The sequence below is a fragment of the Halichoeres trimaculatus genome, unplaced genomic scaffold, assembly GCF_033239565.1.
Source record: "Halichoeres trimaculatus isolate MK-OKI-2021-1 unplaced genomic scaffold, fHalTri1.1 fHalTri1_scaffold_5, whole genome shotgun sequence".
Classification (NCBI taxonomy): domain Eukaryota; kingdom Metazoa; phylum Chordata; class Actinopteri; order Labriformes; family Labridae; genus Halichoeres; species Halichoeres trimaculatus.
Genome location: NW_027437183.1, coordinates 3,989,496 through 4,014,343, shown reverse-complemented (window position 1 = coordinate 4,014,343; position 24,848 = coordinate 3,989,496). Strand labels below are relative to the sequence as shown.

The 24,848-nt window shown below is 38.8% G+C and overlaps 2 protein-coding genes across 4 annotated transcripts; one reads left to right on the top strand and one right to left on the bottom strand.

The window, feature by feature from the left end:
• Positions 1-2,418: 2,418 nt before the first annotated feature.
• LOC141790319 (ras-related protein Rab-27B-like) lies at positions 2,419-10,147 on the top strand. 3 transcript variants are annotated; one of them, XM_074670121.1, is made up of 6 exons: positions 2,419-2,867; positions 3,630-3,802; positions 3,880-3,965; positions 6,175-6,278; positions 6,484-6,607; positions 9,369-10,147. In XM_074670121.1, the coding sequence occupies exons 2-6, from the start codon at positions 3,650-3,652 to the stop codon at positions 9,559-9,561; spliced, it is 660 nt and encodes a 219-aa protein (XP_074526222.1). In that variant the 5' UTR covers positions 2,419-2,867; positions 3,630-3,649; the 3' UTR covers positions 9,562-10,147. The 3 variants fall into 3 exon arrangements, with proteins under 3 accessions (XP_074526222.1, XP_074526223.1, XP_074526221.1); XM_074670122.1 differs by having other exon boundaries at positions 2,419-2,897; XM_074670120.1 differs by having other exon boundaries at positions 2,419-3,802.
• LOC141790318 (alpha-N-acetylneuraminate alpha-2,8-sialyltransferase ST8SIA3-like) lies at positions 10,062-23,822 on the bottom strand. Its single transcript, XM_074670118.1, has 4 exons — positions 23,283-23,822; positions 21,440-21,562; positions 20,376-20,933; positions 10,062-16,951 (listed from the first exon to the last, which is right to left on the bottom strand). The coding sequence occupies exons 1-4, from the start codon at positions 23,435-23,437 to the stop codon at positions 16,669-16,671; spliced, it is 1,119 nt and encodes a 372-aa protein (XP_074526219.1). The 5' UTR covers positions 23,438-23,822; the 3' UTR covers positions 10,062-16,668.
• Positions 23,823-24,848: the final 1,026 nt, after the last annotated feature.

Genomic DNA, 24,848 nt, shown 5'->3' with positions numbered 1-24,848 from the left:
CTTTTTTTTAGTTTCCCATGTTCATTCAAAACAGTTTTTCATCAGATGCCCTTTCCTGACACATCCCTCCCCATTTACTCAGGACTGGGCCTGGCACTGTCAAGGCTTGGGCCCCCTAGTGGCTAGGTAGGAACACTGCAGAACAACAGTGGGGGCACTGTCACTGTCTTACACTTTTTTGTAGCCCTTTAGCTCCTTTTTTTTTAAAGTCTTTTCAAACAATTCAGGTGTCTTTTTGTCTCTATCTTAAAAAAGGACATTTTTCTGGACATGTTGGGTGAATGTAGTTCATATCAAGTCTGAATTGGACACAAATACTTGCTAAGACTTCAGACATCACTGGTTGGTAAATCTCAAACTGGAACCTGGCATTCTGGAACTCTCCTTCACGCAGTGACAGGGTTCCGGAATGCTGAGTTCAATAGTGCTGTGTTCCGGAATGATACCAGCCACTTTATCAGGTAGACCTTGCTAGTACCGGGTTGGACCCCCTTTAGCCTTCAGAACTGCCTTAATCCTTGGTGGCATGGATTCAACAAGGTCCTGGAAACATTCCTCAGAGAGTTTGCTCCATATTGACATGATAGCATCACACAGTTGCTGCAGATTTGTCGTCTGAACATCCATGATGAGAATCTCCCGTTCCACCACATCCCAAAGGTGCTCTATTGGATTGAGATCTGGGGACTGTGGAGGACATTTGAGTACAGGGAACTCATTGTCATGTTGAAGAAAGCAGTCTGAGATGATTCCAGCTTCATGACATGGAGCGTTATCCTGCTGGAAGTAGCCATCAGAAGATGGGTACACTGTGCTCATAAAGGGATGGACATGGTCAGCAACAATACTTTTTTTCCTTTTTTTTCCTTTTTTTTCTTCTTTTTTTTTTCTTTTTTCTTTTTTCGCTTTTTTCTTTTTTCCCTTTTTTTCTTCTTTTTCCTTTTTCCTTTTTCTTTCTTTTTTCCCCTTTTTTCTTTTTTCTTTTTTTTTCCGTTTTCTTTTTCCCTTTATTTCTCTTCTTTCTTTTTTCTTTTTTTTACTTTTCCCTTTTTTCTTTTTCTTTCTTTTTTCCCCTTTTTCCCCTTTTTTCTTTTTTTTCCGTTTTCTTTTTCCCTTTTTTCTCTTCTTTCTTTTTTCTTTTTTTACTTTTCCCTTTTTTCTTTTTCTTTCTTTTTTCTTTTTTCTCTTTTTTTCTTTTTTAAGCTTTTTTTCTTTTTTTTAGCATTTTTCTTCTTTTTTCTTTTTTCGCCTTTTTTCTTTTTTCTTTTTCCCTTTTTTTCCTCTTTTTTCTTTTTCTTTCTTTTTTTCCTTAATCTCTCTTTTTTCTCTTTTTTCTTCTTTTTTCCCTTTTTTTTCTTTTTTCATTCTTTTTTTTCTTTTGTCCCCCCGTGTTTTTCTTTTTTCCTCTTTTTTTTTTTTCCTTTTTTTCCTGTGGACTTTAAACCATGCTCAGTTGGTACTAAGGGGCCCAAAGTGAGCCAAGAAAATATCCCCGACACCATTACACCAGCAGCAGCAGCCTGAACCATTGATACAAGGCAGGATAGATCCATGCTTTCATGTTGTTGAGGCCAAATTCTGACCCTACCATCTGAATGTGGAGCAGAAATCCAGACTCATCAGACCAGGCAACGTTTCTCCAATCTTCTATTGTCCAGTTTTGGTGTTGCTGTGTGAATTGTAGCCTCAGTTTCCTGTTCTTAGCTGACAGGAGGGTCACCCGGTGTGGTCTTCTGCTGCTGTAGCCCATCTGCCTCAAGGTTGGACGTGTTGTGTGTTCAGAGATGCTCTTCTGCAGACCTCGGTTGTAACCAGTGGTTATTTGAGTTACTGTTGCCTTTCTATCAGCTCCAACCAGTCTGTCCATTCTCCTCTGACCTCTGGCATCAACAAGGCATTTTGTCCCACAGAACTGCCGCTCACTGGATATTTTCTCTTTTTGGGACCATTCTCTGTAAACCCTAGAGATGGTTGTGGGTTAAAATCCCAGTAGATCAGCAGTTTCTGAAATACTCAGACCAACAACCATGCCACGTTCAAAGTCCCTTAAATCACCTGTCTTCTCCATTCTGATGCTCAGTTTGAACTGCAACAGATCGTCTTGTTGGACAGGTGTTGGACAGGTGTGCCTAATAAAGTGGCCGGTGAGTGTGTATCCAAATGGACAATGACCCTAAGCATACCGCCAAACTGGTTACAAAGTGGCTTAAGGATAACAAAGTCAGTGTTTTGGAGTGGCTCTGGTCTCAATCCTATTGAAAACTCCTGCTAACTGTTGTGAGAAGCTTGTTGTGGCTAAAATCATTTTTTTATATCCACTCCTCTTTGTCAGAGTCGGTTTCCTTTGTGGGGTAAACAGCTGTGAGAGCAGATCATCCTCTGCTTTGAGATTTATTGCCTGATGAAAGAAGTCTTTACCTTATCCGACCTTTTTATGTCGCCCTTTTGTACGTTGAGAAAGAAAGTAAATTGGGTGAAACAAATTCCAAAACCTTAAGCAGACCTAAATGAGTCTTTAGGTTCATTGTTTTCATGTTGTTTTCAGAATGTTTAGAGCAGCAGGATTATTCCTCTGAGCCTCAAGAAGTGGAGCATGTTGCCTGGTTGGACGATTTCCACACAAATCCACAGAGGCACACATTATTCGTCCACGGCGGTGGATACAATCCAGTTTTAGAGAAATACCAGAAGGTCTGTAAGCACAGCCCCGCTTGTTCTCTGTGAAGGGAAACTCCTCCCTGGATCACATGTGAGAAGGAGGGAAAGGTTCAGGATGGGCCCTCGTAACATGATAGTGGTTTTTTTATTTAATCGGGACAACTTGGGCTATCTCTGAATGGACGTTGGCAGCTCCTGCAGATAAACCGGTAGGTAGGAGAGGAGAGGAAGGGAGGGAGGTAAGATGTTTGATTTGTTTTGACTTTTAGAAACTTTAAGAGAAAGTTCAGAGACTTTTGTGTGATGTTTTTCGTGGTGTGTGGATGTATTTTGTCAGGCTGCTGCAGGTTAAAGGAAGGATTACTCAGCATGTCATCGATGTACTGATGCAAAGAATTGAACACCATTAAACACACATGGGATCTGACTCCAGATTTGATCGTATCTCATGTCCTGATACTGCTGAGCTGCTCGAATCTGAGCCGGATGAATAATTAACTCGAACCCTCTGCAAGCAGAAGCTAATGGGACAGAAAGTAAATGGCACTATTGAGAAATCTGGTTTCTTAATCGCTGCTTTCATAACTAAATCTGATTCTCCACGCTCCTTTAATTTGGACGGCCCAAGTGAAACTGAAGCATGGCGATGACCTGAGAGACATCATGCAGTGTTCAGCTGCCTACCCGCAGTCCTCGCAGTCAATAAAAGGAGTTCTGTCTGCCAAACAGGCTGTTTTTTCACTCAAGTCTGATAAAACTCTTGACTGCTCATGTGGAAGCCAGCTCGAGTCATGTGCTAGTCCCTCTCTGATCAGGCCCTAATGAGCCCTGCAAAGCCTGCGTAATCATCCTGCACCTCAGAGTGAAAACACAGCTTAGGTCGAAGCATTTCACCTTTTTTCCACCCTCACCGTTCTTATTCCTCCACTCTCATGACCTTAAAACTGACCGTGGGGTCCCGTCTGCGGCAGGTTGAGCACTCAGCTCCACGATGGCTGACTGGGACTATGACTATCTGATCAAGCTGCTGGCTCTGGGAGACTCTGGCGTGGGAAAGACCACGTTCCTGTACAGGTACACGGACAACAAGTTCAACCGCAAGTTCACAACCACAGTGGGCATTGACTTCAGGGAAAAGAGAGTGGTGAGTAGTCTAACATTCAAAACCTTAAAGGCTGAAAGGTTTGTCTTCTTCGTCTGACGCTTCGTGGTTTGGTTCAGATGTACACAGGGACAGGTATCGACGGGACGACAGAGAAGAACTTCAAAGTCCACCTTCAGCTGTGGGACACGGCAGGACAAGAGAGGTAAATACTGAGTGAGTTTTTGGTATTGGTGTTAATGTACTCACTGCCATATCACTGAGAGCTCTTTGTATTTAAATGAGACATTTTTGTCTTTGGGATGTTGAAGACTCAAATTTTCTGCGCCAGCTCCAGATTTAAATTTTCCACCCCCCCCAGAGCTCTTTAGCACACAGATACTCATCTCTTCTGCAACAAACTGAAATGTTGGGACAAAGCAGCACCTTCCTGTCTTTAAATATGTGTAAACTAATGAGGAAGTGTTTGAAGCTGCAGTTCATCAAGTGTCCAGTAGATGCTGGCTTCAGAAACACAGAGAGAAAGACGATCTTTTCAGCAGAAATAAACATGTTTACAGTCTGGGTCTCAAAAACACTCTATGTCTGAATAGGTTGTTTTTTCTCTATCAGGGTCCTCGCCTGTATAGAAAGGTCCCCTTCTAGACACTATTGTATTTGGTGCGTTTCTTTCTTCTTATTATTTCAAAACTCACCAAATTTGGCACACACCTCAGAATCTGGAAAAAATTCAATAGAAAACCAAACTTGACCCCCAATATCCCATAATTTCATCTTTAGCGCCACCTAGCCACACTTAATCTGCTCTAATGAGCAGTAGAAGTATCGTAATGAGATCAAACCAACGCCAAAATGTTTGTCTCAATGAGACGCACAAATCATACACTGACACCCCTGACTTATCTCGAACAGGAAGCCGGCTATTTGCCTTTCAAAATAACACTTGCCCACATTTTTGCCCCTTTTTTGAAAATTATCTCCTCTGACACCATAAATGGTATCGGCTTGAAATTTGCTCAGATGACAGAGTGGACTCTGCTTTACAAAATTTGTGCGTGAATTTGTTGTTTTGGAAACGGTTTTCGAATGACGAGCTCTCAAAGTTGGTGAACCCCAGAGAAGCCTTCTCAGCTCCCCCCTATTAGAGTGAATGGGAGAGGAGCCTCCAGCTCCACACAAGCTGTGTTATTTGAGCGTCTAGACAAAATAAGTAATCATACAGCTTTAAAAATGACATGGAAGGATCCCTGACAAAAATTATGACCATAATATTATAGTTTTACATAGATTTGCTGAAAATTGTGACAACTATGAGCAGTTGTTTCTGTGAATTTCACTCCTCAGAGAGCAGCAGTTGGTGATGATGTCATACACTCATTAGGTGCTCAGTGCAGATGGTCATGTGACTCACTAAAGGAGGGAAAATGCTATGTTTTTCTCACACATATATTATAAAGGGATGAAACCTTGACAGTCAAGGGTAAACAGGTATGACAGACCTGCATGAAGGGACTAGCGATAGTATATATATATATATATATATATATATATATATATATATATATATATATATATATATATATATATATATATATATATATATATATATAAAATCTCTTTTTTATTACTGACCATTATGGTACAATGTTGCCTCAAAGCAAAAAAAAACCCCAAAATATCTATAATTTATTTTTATTTTTTTATTTCTTCAGATAATATTTCAACTATTACAAGACAAAAAGAAACACTAAAAAACATTTTTACTAACAATTTTGATGTTTCTGATGATCATCTTGTTTGCCTTGGTGTGTATGTGGTTTCAGGTGTTTCTGCAGCCAGCCTCTAGTGGACACTTGATGAACTGCAGTTTTTAGCATAGGCTTCGTATTTTAAGACCAGGGATTGTTGCATGGGTTTTTCCTAAATAAAGGACTGAAAAGGCCCTTTTACCTGAATTCAGCATTTCAAGTATGGCAGCTGAGGATACAAATGTCAGAAACTAATGAGTAACACGTCAGAGACGACATCCATAGATTCTGTCCCTCTGGTGCCCCATAGTATCTTTAAATGATTTACAGCTTAAAAAAATATTTTCTTACTAGGGTTTTAGAAAACCCCTTATAACACTTTAAGACTCCTTGCTCCCAAACCCCCTTCTCTCTGATTGGCCAGTCATCTGGAGGGGGAGCTGTGGGCAGACCTTGGTGTTTAAGGTCCGTCCCTTTAAAGAGATTTTGACAACATGAAGTGCTTTGAAACTCTGCACAAGCTCAGTCTGAACATCCAGACTTGTTACTTTAAATCCATGTTTAGAATACTGGAACAGCTGAACACCCCCTCTTTAACTTAGGTGACTCAAAAGACATGTAAGGGAACTTGGTGCTGCATTGAGATGGTTTCTCTTCTGTTTTCAGGTTTCGCAGCCTCACCACAGCTTTCTTCAGGGACGCCATGGGCTTCCTGCTGATGTTCGACCTGACCAATCAGCAAAGTTTCCTCAACGTCAGGAACTGGATGAGTACGTGTCATCTGATTCAGATCGATACTCTCTGAGATCAATGTTTCCGCTCCTGTTACCTCCAAACTCTGAGAGACTGAGCCTTATTTTCTCAGCCTGTGTTCACCGTGACTGAAGGAGTCTCTCCTCCTCTCTGTCTGAAGTTCATTCATGCGTGTCTGTCTGCATTTCACACGTTGAAATGACTTCCTCTGTGTGGGTCCAGGTCAGCTACAGGCCAACGCGTACTGTGAAAGTCCAGACATTGTGCTGGTGGGCACCAAAGCAGACCTCCGAGATGTGAGGGACGTTCACGCCAGGCAGGCCAGAGACTTGGCCGACAGATACGGGTGAGGCTCTAAAGACCAACGAGACGCTCTCAGACTTTTTGTTTTTTTATTTTTAGATTTGAGGCAAAAACAAAACTATTCATCATTTCTTTACATATTTAATCCAAACATCTGTTACCATCTTTGTCAAACAGAGAGGTTTAAGGCAGCTATTCTTCAGTTTTTCTGGTGTTTTCTAGTATTTTACACATTTTTATACAAGAGTAAATCTCTACATAGATGGTTTACCTGCAAGATTTTCTGATTTAAGCCGAAATCTTAGTTTCTGAGTAGATACATCTGGACTGTGCATAGGCTACTTGTATGAAGCTAAAGCTCTGTACATTCAGCAGAAACTCAACATCTTTTATAGCTGAGGTCTTTAAATGAACAGATTTATCAGGATGTGAAAATGTGAGAGTTCAAAAAAACTCATCAGAGGACACAAGGCTTTAAAATTAAAGTGATGAAATGGGGCATAAAAGACAAAAAATGGTGCATAAAATTAAAAAATCAGAAATATTTGGGGCTAATAATTTGTCAGCAGGTTTTAAAAACAACAAATCCAGATCCTGATCCTGCCATAAAAACATCCTGACATATTTTCCCCATATCGCCCCCTAATGGAGAACATGTTCCTTGGTCAGAAGCAGAGTTTGCTGATGTTTATGCAGAATGTAACACTACAGAAAACTGACCACTGATCATCTGGTATAAAGAGACACCTGAGGGACAGGTGAGCTTTGATTTCATCAGTCTGTGATGATGGAACAAGGAGATTTTGGATAGAAAATAATCAATTAATAGAGAGTTCGTATGTTTACACTTCAAAAAAACTGAAATCTTACCAAGTGATTTTCTCTTGTTTTCGTTAGAAAATGTTTTTAAGACTTAATATGAGCCACATTCACCTGATCAGTCCAGAAAAATGTCTTATTTCAAGTTATTTAAAGACAAAATGAGGTCTGAATTGCTTTTAACAAGTAAAAAAAAAACTGCAAATGGAACAAGAGAAAAGTTTCCCGTACTAAAACACTATTCTAGTTTTAAGCAAATTTTTGAGCATGGTGTTTTTTTGTGTGTTACAGCAATTCAGACCTCATTTTTGTTGTTAAACAACTTAAAATAAGACATTTTTATGGGCTGGTCAGGTGGATGTGTCTCATATTAAGTATAATTAGGGATGGGTACCGAATTAGGTAAAATCAAAAGGTGCCATGTTTCAGCACCTAAACACATCCTTGTGACTGTGAGGGAGTGGAAGAGTAGGTGATTTTACAAGCTGGACGTGAACACAGCATTATAAGGTTGTATATTGATGAGTAAATATATAAAATAAAAAAGTATTTGCATTTTAATATTAAACAAATTGATATTTTTTTCCACGTACGCACAAAAGTACCAAAAATTGGTACCGTTGAGTACAGATATCGATTGCCAGGTACCAGGACTCGGTACAGCATTGTTTTAAATGTGAAAGGTACCCATCCCAAAATAAGACAAAAGGACTTGATAAGGTTTAAGATTTTTTGGTCTATATAGATGTGGCCCTCTAAAAAATAAACACTTTAAAACAACCAATTTTGACCAAAGTGCTTCAGGAAAACAAAATATTGATATAAAATAGTAAAATTAGATCAAGTCTGTCAGATCTCAAACAATGTGGCATCACAGAGGTGATATTAACTTAATGACTGCACTGGTTCAACACAATGTCCTGGTTCAAAGCTGCTTTATCAAAAAGATGTTTGCTGATTTTATTTTATGATCATTTACTTCAAACTTTAAAAATTGATCAGTTCAAACCCAGTTTTCTTTGTTTTAATGTGGTTCAAAGACTCTTTCATGACTATCTGGGAAAAAAGAATAGTTTTGAAATTCTCTTTAGTAACTCTTGTTGAGTAAGTCCAATATTTTGTTAAAACACTTTTCTCCTTACAGCAGTCTGCCACAGGGTGGTGCTAGTGAGCTGTTGTCATCACTGCTCCACCTCATATCTCCACTTTAACTTTCTGTACCTATGTGTATAAAGCCTGTATATATTAAAATACTAACCAGAGATCTTTTAATGTTCGTCTTGAAACTTTTCTCGTTACATTCACATCCATTTGCAGAAACTGACTGTTTCACTTTTTTTAAAACAGCGTATTTATGCAATTTTAAATGAATTGATCCATCAACTGATAATTTTTTCGAATCTTATTTATTTGTTTTTATTTTGAAGGTTTAATCTATTACCTGTTTATCTAAACCTTTTATCAATGTTTTGGTGCATTTTACTGATTTCCTGTGTTTATTTTCTTTTCTTTCATTTCTTTTATGTCGTTTCTGTGTGATTAACTTCACTGCTACCTCATTTCCTCAGTCATGTTTTTTTTTGTTTTGTTTTGTTTTGTTTTGTTTTGTTTCGTTTCGTTTTGTTTCGTTTTTTTTTTTTTTTGTATTGTTTGGTCAATATGTCGAAATTTTGGCTTTTTTGCTCAAGTTATGTTTAAGTTTATTTTTTTCTTTATTTCTTTTCAAGTGGGAACCCAGATCCAAAACTGTAAACATGTTTACAGCCTGGATCACAGAGACTACGTCCATTTAGTAAACAGTCAATGCTTCTTTTTTGTTTTATGTTTATTTTTGTCTATCAAAGCACTTTATTTACCCACTTTTTATTTTTATCAATCTGAAGATGAATAGATAATGATAAAAGATGAAGCCTGACAGGAGCCAGTCCCTTTAGGTATCAGCGTGTTTTCATCTCTATCCGCTCTCCTTTCTCCTCTCCTGTCAGGATTCCTTACTTTGAGACAAGCGCTGTCACCGGCGTAGACGTGGACCGGGCCGTGACCACCCTCCTGGACCTGGTGATGAAGAGGATGGAGCAGAGCAGCTTCGGGGACCCGACGAGCTCTGAACCCAACGGCAGCCCTGCCACCAGCCACGAGGTGGAGGAGGCGCCTCCTCGGAGGAGGTGCGCCTGCTAGTGTCTTCAGCAGAGACCTGGATTCACCTGAAGACTGTAAAATAACTCACCTATGACCTGCTTCAGTAACACTTCAGTTATCACACCTAGTCGTGTTGATGTTTACTGTCCGTACTGTTATTTATTCAGCGCCTGTTTATTCTTAGGGTCTTAAAAAAGAGGGAGAGACAGACTGCAAACTTTAAAGACTGTACATAATCATTGAAAACAGGTGAAAAGTGTTTTTGTTTCAGTAAAACAAGACGAAATCATCTTCAAATGAGTCAACTCAGAGAAAAATACTGTTTTTATTTGACACATTAGGCATTGATGGAAGGAATATGCAGGCACATAACATATATTCATCATGAAGTATAATCAAAAAACATTAAGACATGGTTACATTTCTTCTTTGTATGATTGTGTTTGTTAGAACAACCAAGATAGCAAAGTCCCTTACATGGTTCATGACTTTTATACGACATGTACAGAAGCAGCCAAGCTTTTTTATGCTTTATGGAACATAGTCGCCATGCAGATCGAACACAAGTACAAGAATGTTAAAGGGTTGTTGGAACGACTCCTGTATGGTGCTGCGTTTGGAATAAAAACACTTCATGGTCGAGATTTTTCGCTGTCGCTGTTTTGTCGTAAAAGCTAAACTGTTTACACACATTCTACGCTTTTATTTTTAAAAATCAAAAGATGCTTCAAGGGGAAGAGGATGTCCAACGTGTGTTATTCAAACACAGGAGAACATTCATGGAGTCACAGATGATCCCGACGAAATGCTTTGGCAGAAACTGAAAAAAGGCGAAAAAGTGAAGCAGACTACAGGTCAAAAGTTTGAGAACACCCCGGTTTTTCCAGTTTTTGACGGCTCAAAGTTGCTGTTCTACATTGATGGAGGTTGATCAAGCCTTGAAAGTTGGTGCTACCATAGGCTGTAAAAAAAAATGGACGTCATCTCGCTTGGCTCGAAGTGAGGTCGCCACAAAAACTGCTCCCCCTGGTGGCTGGCTGCAGAATTGGTCAAAAATCTGTCTCCACCTATTTATCCTAATGGGGTATGCCCAAACTTTAAAAAGGCTGCCTTGTATTCAAGTTCTCTTTTTTCTAAAAAGTTTCATTTTTACTAGTTATAAGAGGTTAAAAATTAGGTTTTACTTTACATTTAACGATGATTGACAGCTGCCGTTCTTGTGTATTTTTGGGGGGATTGTAAAATATGTCTAGAGGAAGAACCAAGAAGTGATTAGACATCTAAAAAGAGGAAAATATTTATTATTTTTGTCACCTGGCTCCACTCAGATCCTCTCATAGCCTCTACTATGACTCTGCACCTGTGACGGGGGAATTTTGGCTTCAAAACGGTACAATAGTAAAAGGTGGAGCCACGCTGTTCACTCTATATACAGTCTATGGTGCTAACATAGACTGTAAAAAAAAAAAATGGACCTCATCTCGCTCAGCTCAAGGTGAGGTTGCCACAAAAACTGCTCCCCCTGGTGGCTGGCTGCAGTATAATTCAAAAAATCCATCTCTCCAGTCATTCCAGATGGGCTGTGGTCAAATTTTAAAAAATTAATCCACCTCGTAGAAATGTTTCTCACGACTGATTGTTGTGGTGATTTGAAGATATCATTTGGCTGTCTTGTATTCAAGTCCTCTTTTTTTCTGAAAAGGTTCGTTTTTGCTAGTTATAAGAGGTTAAAAACGAGGTTTTATGTCACGTTTTATGATGACTGACAGCTGCCGGTCTTGAGTATTTTTTTCAGGGATTGTAAAATATGTCTGGAGGGAGAGTCAGGAAGTGATTAGACTCTCGAAAGAATTTTTTTTTTTTTTTTTTTGTCACCCAGCTCCACTCAGATTCTCCCAGAATCCCTCACAGTCTCTACTGCACAGACTCTGGCTGCACAACTGCTGCCAATGGTGCTACCATGGACTGTAAAAAAAAAAATGGAACTCATCTTGCTCAGGTTGAAGTGAGTTCTACACAAAAACTGCTCCCCCTGGTGGCTGGCTGCAGTACAGGTCAAAAAATCCATCTCCCCAGCCATTCCAGATGGGCTGTGGTCAAACTTTAAAAAATTAATACACCTGGTAGAAATGTTTCTCACGTCTGATTGTTGTGGTGATTTAAAGATACCATTTGGCTTTCTTTTATTCTAGTTCTCCTTTTCCTGAAAAGTTTAGCTTTCATTAGTTATAAGAGGTTAAAAACAAGGTTTTATGTCATGTTTGACGATGATTGACAGCTGCCGTTCTTGAGTAGTTTTTTTCAGGGATTGTAAAGTAATTTGGGAGTTAGAGTCAAAAAGAGATTAGACTCTTAAAAGAAAAAAAATATTATTATTTCTGTCACCCGGCTCCACTCAGTTTCTCTCTGAGTCCCTTACAGTCTTTCATGCGCAGACTCTGGCTGCCAGTGGCGGCGCCTGTGACGGGGGTATTTTGGCTTCAAAACCGTACAATGGTAAATGGTGAAGCCACGTTATCAAGTTTTCAGGAAAAGACTATTCATGATGTCAGAGAGACGGAGCATCAGAACTTTTCCAGAAAGAGAAATGACGTCAAAGAGAGTCAAGGTGAGCTCAGTGAGGAGGGTCTCCCTCAGGAGGTCCAAAGCCGTAACAGAACCAGAAGACCAGTTTCTGAGAGTCAACAGAAGAGGTGGTAGTGTCCCAGTCTCAGTTTCAGTTACTGTGAAGAGAAGACTTTGAGTTGCAGCTTTCAGACTGCAGAAAGAAAGACATCCATCACTAAGACAGAGGGGGAAGAAGAACCAGAGCTTGGACCATCAAACCCCACCAACGGACTCCAGAAGACAGGAAGACGCACATAGTATTTCCACGTATGCGAAGGAAAGGATGGTTTAGGAAACATTTAGGTTTCTACTTTCATTTCAGAGAACAACAAGACTTTAAACTGCTTCATTTCCAATAAAAAACTGGAAAAACTGGGGCTAAACTTTTGACCGTGACAAGTGAGCATCAGAAAAAGTATAAGACATCTCATCTACTTTTATATTTGTCGTTAGTAAACATACAAATCAATCTACATGAACTAAAGTAACATCTCTCTGTTCAACAATTGCTCTTTGGTGTACATAAAAACATTCCTAATGAAGAGGCTATAGAAATAATCCATAAACAACACATCTATGACATCATCCAAATGTCCTAAAGATAATCTAATCTGACGTCTTGTGGTGACTGCAGACGGACGGGACACGAAGCTTTGTACGACGGCAAAGAAATGTCTGCCACACTCGCTGAGTGAGCACTGAAGCACAAACTACGTCTGCTGAGGGTGGATGACTGCATCGCTGTGTGTGTTAAACTCAGTCTGAGCCGGAGTTCGCAGCAAGGGGCACATGTTTCAGGGTCATGAGACCAGCGGTCATGTGGCCAGCGTTCAGCGTCCCTCCTCCCGGCGTGACTCACTGGAACGTGTTCTTAAAACTAAACATTATTTACATTTACAAAAAAATAACACTTGTTCATTTATAAGTTGATCTCTTAGAGGTTTGGTCCCATGTGGAATAGCAGTAAGTCAGTTTGATTTGAGCCTTTAAACGTCTCTCGTACAAAGACACTGGTGATACTCTGAAGGAAAACACCACCAGGAATACAAACAATAGCAAAGAACTCAATTTGTCCCTCAAAACAATCATCAAAAAGGTCGTAAAAAACTAGCCTAAAAGATTTGTTAGTGTCTCACATGCAATGCTGTTAAAATGGGTCATGCTCTTTATACAAGATGCAGAAAGTTTCGTAATGCTCATTCATTTCCCCGCTTTGATGGATTTGATATGGTTACAGATAAAATAATTTCCCCCATCAAGAAAAAGAGCTTTGATAAACATCGTATTTCTTCTGAGCTGTTTTTAAAATAAACCTCAGAATAGTTGTTGGTGTCAACCCAAATGTTGTATTTCCTGATGTTTTTAGCCATGCTGACGCTTCGTTTGGGTCACAATGCTCAAACTTTGGTTGTGTTTGGTTGAAAATGACATCTCACCACATTAAATCAGCGAGAAAATAGTTCCCAGTTTTGAGCGCAGATGGCCAAGCGGTCTAGGTCGCGCCCCATCTATCCACTGTCCCATCCTCTTCAATCAAAAGCCAAAAATGCCCCAAAAAAGCTTAAAATAAAGGAATAAATAAAATAATCCTCAGTTTAAATGTAGTTTCTAAATTCTATCCTTGGGCGCCACTGTGGCGTAGCAGTTAGGGCGTGCGCCCCGTGAGGTTAGCCCTTGAGCGGCCTCTTCCCCGCATGTCGCTCCCCACTCTCGCCATGTTTTTTTGCTCTGTCCACAGCTGTATCCTCTCTGAATAGTGGCATAAAAAAGCTTGAAGACAGAACTTTTTAAAAAAAAATCAAGGTCAAACTGTATCACAGCCAATGTTAGCATTAGCAAAAGCTAGCGTAGCTATTTATATAAGAGTAAAGACACAATGTGCAAAACTCTTTTGGAAGTGAGTAAAATTGGAGCCACTTTTCAATTCAAATTTCACCTCAGAAAAATAAAACACCTGTAAGTTATCAAATTATGTCACTTTTAGCTTAGCATTACCTGATATTCTCCAATAACTGTGCAATGAATACTTCAAACGTGACACAGAACTAAGCAGCAACTCCCAGTCTTAAATTTAAAGCTTAAGTGTTTAAAGCTGCACTTCCTCAAATACCCACTAGAGGCTGGCTGCAGAGATACCAAACCACATACAAACCCATTCAAAAAAAAAAGAGGTTAAAGTTGCTGGGGGCCGACCTGTTGTTGTGGCTATCTGTTTGTCTCTTTTTCATCTTTTTTGCATTTGGACAGGGTCATTACACCAAACTTTTTGTGTCTTCAGTGATATTTTTACTACTTTTTCTCCTGTGTTTGTCTGGTGATCCTTCATGTAACCATGGCTGCATTGTTTACATGTGAAATCAGCTATTAGCAGCCTGTAGCATGTCAATACTAACTGGTGCAAGGCCGGATGTTTCCCCATAAGGTGAGGAGAAGGAGGTGAGGACGACGTGCTGGTTCTCAGGTGTGAGCTAAGAAGTGAGGACATGGACCTGTCCTTCCATCCATCGTTATTGGGAACGTAAGATCTATCTCCAATAAGATGGACGAGCTAGCCGTGCTAACCCAGCAACAGAGGGAATACCAGAAGGCAGAGTAGCATCATGCTATTTAGGATCCAGGAGACAGAGACTGAACAGACTGCTGAAGAAGCTCAGTCCTGGACCCTGTGGAGGTGGAGGCTGTCTGACTGCACAATGATGGACAAGCTGTCAGCATCTATTTTCTTATGGAGCTTTTTACACTTTCTATACACTTTCTTACTTTTGTTTTCTTGATTGCTGCTGTGACTCCTCCTGAATTTCTTCTCGGGGGTTAATTAAGTATTTTCTATTCTATTCTATTCTATTCTATTCTATTCTATTCTATTCTATTCTATTCTAAAGGCCCACCTCTTTCAAGCAAACTAGCATTAAGCTAGGTTCAGTTTAGTATTTTAAATTTGGCCCCCCAACAACAATGGGTTTCAAAACTCTACATCAGAAACAAATGAGTGATGTCATAGAGACTTACGTTAAGCTAACACTTCTTAGCACGGCCTTGTCTTCTGCTTGTCTAGTCCTGTTTTATTTTGTAGTACTGTCTCCCCTCATAAAAAAAGATCACTTCCTGCCCTGATGTGATTCTATCCTTTGTGATTGTTGTCCCCACCCTCACTGTTTCTACCTGTACCCCATTACCTTGTAAGATCTCTTTCTCTGATTTTTTACCTTAGAGCCAGTAAAAAGCAGTTAAAGGCTTTTGTTTTTAACATTTAGTAGATTGGATGTGGTTGATCTGGATTGTTGAGTGCTTTGAGAAGCGTTGTTTGAGAGTGTTAACAGCATTTTTTTTTTTTTTACCATTGCAGCATTGTGACATAAACGAAGGCGTCAGCATGTCTACAGACTTATAGTTTCATGTCTTTAGCCTCTGAACCTAATGTAGGCTGGTTACACTCTCTTAAATTCAGCTCTGATATCGTAACACTCAATCCTTTGTCTATGAATGTATGGCTTATTGTTGGAATGTTGATAATTATTCCAAAAATCTGAAGAATCTGCAAAATTTGAAGTGGACAGACACGCTGTCTACAGATATTTAAAGACACACAAGTATTAATGTTGATATATAGATATATATATAGATAGATAGAGAGTACAGTCTTGTAAACACATACCGTCTTACAGAGTAGTGCAGATTGTCTGACACCTCAGGGGGAAAAAGGCCTGACGACAGGAACCTGTCTTGAGGCATTGAATCTGATTACAAAAAGACACTGATCTAACTCCTTCCCTGAGATTAGGCAGTGATTTCAGTGTACAGAATCAGTATACTGTTAAAGAAGGCGATTAATCAGTCAATGCTGCATTAAAGTGACAGAACTGGAAGATTAAAGAGGGGGTATTATGCCTCTTCTTTTTAGAAAAACTGTCTGTTTAAGGCGTCTCCCTCTTTTGATTGGAGGAGCCTTGAGCAGTCCTTGGTGTTTAAGGCCCTCATTCCAAACATAGCACAAACAAGCTAGGGGCTCCTCATGAAGTGACATCATCAGCAAATCTCATAAAGATTTTTTTGAGTGTTTTGAGCAGTTTACAGCCAGATTTAGAGATTCAGGTTTGAAATCTGCACATTTTTTTGTATGAACATCCAGCATTGTTATTTCATAATACCCCCTCTTTAAGCATAATACCCCCTCTTTAAGTGTTCCTACAGCTGTATCCTCTACAGACTCCAGCTAAAGTAGATGTTTGTTCAGTTTGAGCTGTTTAGGTGTGACGGAGGTCAATGGGAGCAACAGAGCAGCATCGAAATCCTACCTGTGATACTGAAGATAACAAACGACACACGGGATGAGGAGGAGCGATACGTGCGGGGTTCGCAACCCCCGTGAGCCTGACATCCTCAGATGAAATTACAGCCAGATGTGTGAGAGTGTGTTTGTGAAATGTCAAAAAACTACTTAAGTCTAATCATGCATCGTGGGCCACAACAGAAGTTTAAGCAGAGCTAATGTACTGATGTCAGCGTCCCTTGAGTCGGCCATCCAGCGTCACTGTCTCTTTAAGAGCAGTGCGTCAGGCCGAGTTTGATCACGCCCTCCCGGTGCAGCTTGTAGAGCAGCTTGAACTCGCTGGGCAGCTGGTGGGTCTCCTGCCACTTGGTGGTGAATTTGGTCCCCTTCTTGTCATAGTAGTGGTAAGGCAGGTCCTTGCCCGTGTTGGGGTCCCAGCCGAAGGGCCAGAAGCCGTAGAGGTGGATCTCATCGCACATGGCGGACGCCAGCGTGTACATGAGGATTCCGGTGCTGAGGCGTTTGGGGGAGAGGTTTTTAGTTTTCCAATATCTGTGAGGGATAAAGTCGAATCAGTCGAAGCACAGCCAACATTTCTCGTTTAAGGAAACAGCCAATCATCTTTCACTTCCTGTTAGTGAATGTGTCAGTTCCAGAGACATCAGACCAACATCTGGAGATCCTGCTTCGTTATTAAAGTTTCTAATTAATAATTACACTTTCTTTGCCTCGTCAGCAAAGGTATGAGAAATGTCACTTCAAATTTCATCCCCAAAACGTTCATTCATTCAGCGGCTTGTTTGACAGGGGTGGAGGATTAATTCAGATTATTTCAGTAAAAGCAGGAAATACAGAGAGTTTCTGTCTCAGAGAAGTTTTGTAATTCACTATCTTTTACATCGCATTTGGAAGGAAGCAGAAAGTACGGTGGCCCTGAAGTGCAAAACATGATCAAAAACTGACAAAACATGACAAAACTAAAAAGATAACAAAAATCAACACAAATACAAAAAAAAGCAAGAGAATGGAAAAACAGAGAGAGAATTAAACAACCTCAAAGGTAAACTAAAAAAAAAGAAGTGACAACGGTAAAAAAAAAAAAAAAAAAAAAAAAAAAAAAGTAAAAGCATTTCTTTATTTTTTGTTATGCACTTAATTTTTTTAATGTTTGCTCGATTTTGCTTTTGTTTTTGTATTTGCATTTTTTCATTTGTTTTAATTTCTTTAATGTTTGTGTTTTTATTTTGTCTTTGCGTTTTCCTTTTTGCTTTTCCTGTTAAGTTAACATTTTTTCCACTTTTTGTATTTCTTTGTCTTTTTTTGTTTGCATTTTTTTTTCTTTAAGGGTGTAGTAGATAAATGATTAAAACATTATTTACCCTCTGGGAAGGTTCCCCTTTAGGAAATTGAAAATTCAGTTGTCTTGTGTTTTATATATATATATATATATATATATATATATATATATATATATATATATATATATATATATATATATATATAATTTTTTTGTTGTTTCCTACTTTTTTTTTATTTTGCCTTTGCTTTCTTTTTTTGTGTTTTCTCTTTTGAGTTAGCATTTTCCTCTGTTTTCGCGTCTTTTTTGTGTATTGACATCTGTGTTTACTTTTTTTGTTTTCTTTTTTTGTGATTGCTTTGACTTATTTTTAGTTTAATTGTTTTTTTTTTTGCGTGATAGCATTCACTCCCCCCCCCCCTCTGTTTTGTGTTTTGCACTTTAGGGCCTCCATAGAAAAAAGCAACCAAGCCATCTATCAAAAGCGTGCCTGCAGCTGAATGTCTGGTCTGGTGATCATTTGAACCAACATAGAGGAGGAGAATACGCTGCTCATGTTGAAATCACAACAAATCCTTTCACACGTTGGTCCTTCAGGTCAAAAACTTGCCAGAAAAACAAAGATTTGATAAAACTGACTCCACTTTTAAGTTGCAAATTGTGAGCAGGAAATACAAAGTTTATACAGAAGCTTTATTGTGTTGCTTAATAACTGGCAAAATTACATTTAACTTTATGAATATGCCAGAAAAGATAAGATGAAAACAAGTTCTTTTGGTTTGCTCGCTGCGGATCGATTGGGGATAATCCTTTTTTGACACTGACACAAAAATAACTACAAACACAACATCCTCATGATGATAGTCTGTTTTGCTTCTGCAAGAGTGGAGGCGTCAGTTTTTGAGATAACGCTGTTTCATAAGAGGTCAAACACTCCTCATTGTAGCAACAACATGAACTGATAAATAAAACACCAAAGAAAACAAAACATCCTGAAGAGGAAAGCTTAAACACGACTACGACAAAACCTTGACACAAAGCATGAACACAGAGCTAAATTAAAGAGGTGTTTGAGTGTCACTGCTTTCCAGCCGTTATAGCATAATTTAAATAGCACCTTACATGCTGCTGGAAAAAATAAGAGGACCGAGCATAGAGCCTTGGGGAACTCCAGAAAATGCTTTTTCATTCTTGCACATTGAATACACTGCAAAAAATGAAATCAAATCTGTGTTTATATCTTAATTTAAGTGAAAATTTTCTTGGTAGACTTAGGGGCGGTTTACAAGACAACGGTTTTAGGGTGAAATGCAAACGTTTTTTTTCCGTTTCAGCCTCGCGTTTACATGGAAACAACTTTCAGCTGACCTAAAACACAAACTTTTGCCTCCAGAGTGGGATTTTTCTGAAACGCTCCCGACCCAGTTGCCGTGTAAACAGTAGTAGTTTTAAAAGATGAAAGTGACAATTAAATTGCTTGTAAAAAAAATGTGTCTGTTAATTTTCTTGTATCAAGAAATTATTCTTATTTCAAGAAACCTACTCTTTAATATGACTAATACAAAAACTACATACTTAAAATAACTTTACTTAAAGGGGCTGTGAGGAGTTTGATAGTCTAACTTCTAGATATATGCCTGATCATAATCCACACGTTAAAAAGAGATTATCAGCACCAATATTGCTGGTTACAGGTTATTTTAAATCGCTACTTCTTAGCTTCCCAATCGGGTTGACCAGGGCCGGATTGATGTACGGCACGTCTAGGTATCTATGACAACACCACACCGGCCGATGAAGTTTAGTAGAGAGAAGAGAGATCTGTGTTTTTCTCTGATGAAAACGATTTCTGTGATTATTTTTGCAGTGATGGTGGACACTGGAGCCAAACTGTCAGACAGAAAAATGCTAATTAGCCTTTAGCTCAGGCTGTATCACTCCATAACACAGGGGCTAAACTGTTTGTGCTAATGTTGACTCCAACCCACAGTCAGCAGTTATTCTGCAGTGGTCTGTTCAAACTTGAGAGTCTATCAATAAAATGAAGAGTGAGGTTACGTTAGCTCTGATTGGTAGATGACTGGCAGGACATAACCAGAATTCACTAACGTTACACGTTACAGACATGTCTCAGAGCACCGGGCTGTCAGCTGCGCTAAATATAAACAGCTGCTAAACTACAAACAAACTGACAGTGTTAGCTTGTTGTCATGTTAGCCTACAGATTCGTTGGAGTATTGGGCTGCCAATAGCACTACATATAGCCGGCTACTGCAACATTAGCTTGTTGTCATGTTTCAAACCGTAGCGCTACGTAACTGAACTGATAAATACCTTACCTCAGCGCGTTGTATCCAGTAAAAAGTTGACTTCATCAAACAAAGTTTCGATCTGATCTCCATTTAATTCCCAAACAAACATACGCCTCGCTAAAGGGAATTTACGGCAGTATGTGGAGACTCCGGGCCACAAGGTGGCGAGGGAGTGCAATTAAAACAGATCCTCCTCATAGCATCTTTAAGATAAGAAAAATACTTTATGATTTCACTTTTTTCAATATATTTGTATGTTTCTTTGAGTCTAAACTACAACGTTCACCAAGGTTACCCATTCATGTAGCCCAGATTAAAGTCTTTAAGAGGCTGTTGTTCAAGCTAATAATAAGAAGAACTGTCTTACTTGTTGACATCATGCATGATGTTCCCTGGCCAGGCCAGCTCCACCTTCAGTTGACCCTTGTGCTCCACGAAGAAGTCCACCAGGGTCCTGGTCACCGTGGCTGAGGTATGAAGGAAGAAGGCGGGGATCCACAGGATGGCGCCCTCCAGCTTCTTCAGGTTGAGGAAGAAGTTATTCCGGTCTTGGATGGTCAGCAGGTTGTTGTAGTACCTCTCCAGGATGCTGGGGTTGAAGGTGGTCAGGTTGGTCTTCTTGCCCACGTCCTTGGAGTAGACCTCCGTGGGGGCAAAGTTGCAGCGGAAGACGAAGTCGGCCTGGTCGATCTCGGGGCCACAGTGGCTGCCCGTCAGGATGCCGCTGTTCCCCACCACTGAGCAGATGCTGTAATGCTTGTTGTGGATGGGAGAGACTTCTGGAAGCAGGGATTTGAAGTTGTTGCTGATGGAGAAGACGTATTTGTGGCTGGAGTAGTCGAAGTGCATCAGCTGGCCCACGCGCACACTGTCCTTGGTGAGGGAGAAGTTCTTGGGAATGTCGATGTAGTTGAAGATATCTTTCCTGAAAAGACAGAAACACTCATTTTACTCATAAACCGAAAGACGTCAGTTTATATTTATGGGCTGAAAATGTGAAGCCTTTAATTTCACGGCGGCACCATGTGAGGCAGCGCGGACGTGGAGCGTGAGAGCAGAGCAAAGCCTCAGCCTGCAGCTGCTTTCACAGAGTTTAAAAACCAGATTAAAGATATCTGATTTGTTTCGCCTCCAAGCAACTTTTTTATTTCTCTTTATGTGTAAAATGTGAAACAAATTACAGCCATTCATCCTACATTTTGATTTTATCATTCAGTGTTTTAGGGTGGAAGAACCATCACTTTGTGGGCTGAGAAATCACGATAATAAATCTGAGATAACCAGTCACATAAATCCACAGTTGTAATAAATTAATGCTTTAATATAAAGGTATTAAATCATACTCTAAGGCCATAACTAAAACAGATTTTTAAACACTTCCCAGGAGTTTGAAATCCAAAGAAAAAGTATCTTTGATCTTAAATCTCTCACCTCTGCTGATAAAAAGCCGTCTTGTTTAACTTCCACTTGGACGGTTTTCCTTGGAGCTCCTCATTCAGGGCGTTCGTTAATGGGATGAAGGAAGGATCCAGGAAGTTCATGGCAAACTGAGACCTGCCAACAGAAAAAAAAACTATTATTTAAACACTTTATTTTGTTTTGTTAGCATTAGACCTCAGATCTGACCAACAGGGGGAGCTATTTTAGGTTCGGTTTCTTGCTATTGGACACTTTGGCATGTGAGTCCAGGAGCTGGGATCCAATCCTGACTGAGCCACAGCTGCTGAATAAGTGTTTTGTTATATCCCAAAATTTGTTGGACTCCAACTCATCTTTATCTATGTAGCTCCTTTCATACACTGAAACACGCAGGACAGGATAGTCATAAAATATATTCAGTAAAAATAAAGAATTAAAATGAAAATCAGTACAAATTGTTGTGATTAAATGTGGTCAATACAAAATAAAATAATATATGAATAAAATAAAAAAACTAACTAGATAGAATAAAAAAATGGGCCATATAAAACAAAACAAAAAATTAGAATAAATAGATATATGATGAAAGCAAAAAAAAAAAAAAGCAAAAAAAAAAAAAAAGTTTAGGTAACTTAAAATAGACTAAAGGTTTTTTAAACAGGAATTACAAAAAATACGGTAAATTAAAATGAAAAAATGTAAATAAAAATTAAATTGCTTAATTTATGTTGAAAAAAATAAAAATAAAAATCAATAGAATAACTCAAATGTAATTGTAAAAATTAACAAGTAAATAATAATCAAAATCAAAATAATAATAATGAATGATATATAATAAAATAAATAAAAATAAATCTAAAATTAAATAAAATTAAATAAAGTTAAGATAGTTTAAATGAATGTTAAAATTAATGGTAATTTATGTTTAAAGAAATCAAAATAAAAATCAATAGAATAACTCAAATGAAATTTAAAGACTAATAAAAGTAATGATCATGATAACAATAATAACAATAATAATAATAATAATAATAATAATAATAATAAACTATGAAAAAATTTAATAAATAAAAATAAATCTAAAATTGAATAAAATTAAGTGAAGTTAGTATTGATTAAATGAATGTTAAAATGAATGTTTATTTATGTAAAAAACAATATCAAAATAAAACAAATAACTTAAATGAAATTCAAAGACTAATAAAAGCTACGAGCATAATTATAGTAAAATAATAATAATAATTTTATAATAATAATAATAATAATAATAATAAGTATTATTATTATTATTATTATTACTATTATAACAAATTATGTGAAATAAAAAAAATAAAAATTAATCTAAAACTGAATAAAATTAAATAAATGAAAGACAATTTAAATGAAAGAAAACCTATAAAATAAATAATAAATATAAATCATTAATGAAATTAACATGAAAGAAAATACAGTTGAGGCCCTTGTCTGTTGTAGCCCATGATGCATAGTTGGAGTTAGCAATATAGTAGACTTAAAAATAACCCCACTTACTTTGAAACACCCAGAATTTGAGGGTATACTTATAAAAACAGATCTCCACTTCTTTAAATTCCTTTAGTAGCTGGTGGTGAATGATGGGGTGGGTGAATGAATCAACAGGGCTGTGGGCTGGATCAGGCCGTTAGGTGGGACAGCACACGGAGCACCGCCCTGACGAACAGCATCAGCACCTTGGACAGCTCTCAGTCTGGTCATCAGGAGCCGTTTGGCCCCAAATCAACAGGAAGTTAAGGTGTGAATCTTCACTCAGGGCCCCACTGTTGACATTTCCTACCCCACCTACCCGCTGCATCAAAACAGGGTCTGTGTTACTCACCGAAATCCTGCGTGGAACATGATCCTCGGGCCCCCCATGTAGTACTTGGAGGAGGTGAGGCTGTCTTTCCTCAGGGACACGTAGCTGATGAGGGACAGGATGAGCACGGCGACGCACAGAATAACCAAACCCAGGGCCTTGGCGATGCGGACCATCTTGGGAGCGTTTTCATTCCCTGCGTGAAGCTGCAGCGAGGCGTGGGCCTATGTTGACATCGCCGGGACTGCTCACTGCTGCTGCCCGTCTGCTCGACGCGGACAAACCGGAGCTCATCGGCTCATATAGTCGCGTAAAATGGACGGCTGGTGGTGGTCGGCTGCATGGTGGAGGTGCCCCGGCTCGGTCCGCTCTCATTCCTCCGTCTGACTCTGCTTCACACTCCGCCGCGACTCCCCTCCAGGCTGCCGGTTTAATCAGGGAGATGGAGCAGAAATGCGTGTCAACACATCCGAGCCAGCTAACAGACAACCCCCGTCCGCAAGCACCGCCACCACAACCAGCAGCATCACCACCACCACCACCCCCTCTCTGTTACACACACACACACACACACACACACACTCACACACACACACTGAGCCAGGCTGCAGCAGCTCCCAGCATAAAGAAAGACTTGTGCCAGAATGAGGTGAACGGGACAAAAATAGAGGGATGGGAGAAAAGATGTGATGAATAGACAGACAGATCCTCTAACATGTGCCCTCCAGCCTTTCATCCCAACATTAAATCAGAGTATGTCCGCTTTACTGAAGAAATTTCATCTCAAAAACGTTCATTCATTCATTCATTCATTCATTCAGCGGCTTGTTTGACAGGGGTGGAGGATTAATTCAGATTATTTCAGTAAAAGCAGAAAATACAGAGAGTTTCTGTCTCTGAGCAGCTTTTTAAAATATTATTCTACTGTTTTATGTTTTGTTACAAGTTTTGTAATTCACTACCTTTTACAAGCATTAGATACTGAGTAGAAGTAAGAAGTAAATATGGTAGCCCTGAAGTGCAAAGCATGACCAAAAAAAAAATAAATAAATAAAAAGTAAAAAAAAAAAATAAACACAACAAAAATAAGAAATAGAGACCGGAAAAACATAAAGAACCCCCAAGGAAAAAAACAAAAAAGGAAAAGTGAAAACAGTCAAAAAGAATAAGTAACAAAAATAAACACAAAATAATTAAAAAAGACACAGAAAAACAAAAAAAGAATGAAACAACCCCATACGAAAAACAAAAAAGGAGAAGTGAAAATATTGAAGAAAAAAAAAACATGAAAAAAAGAACAAAAAAACCCCCAAAAACATAAACACAAACATGAAGTAATGGCATTTTTTTTATTTTTTGTTGTGCACTTACATTTTTAATGTTTGCTTCTTTTTTTTTGTTGTTTTTTGTATTTTCATTTTCTCATTTGTGTTCTGAAGTTATTTAATGTTTGTGTTATCTCTTTTTTTCTTTGCATTTTCCTTTTTGGTTTTACTCTTAAGTAAACATTTCGTCCCCTTTGTCTTTTTGTGTTTTTTTTCCTTTTTTTCTTGAGTGTGTAGAAAGATAAAAACTTTATCAACCCCT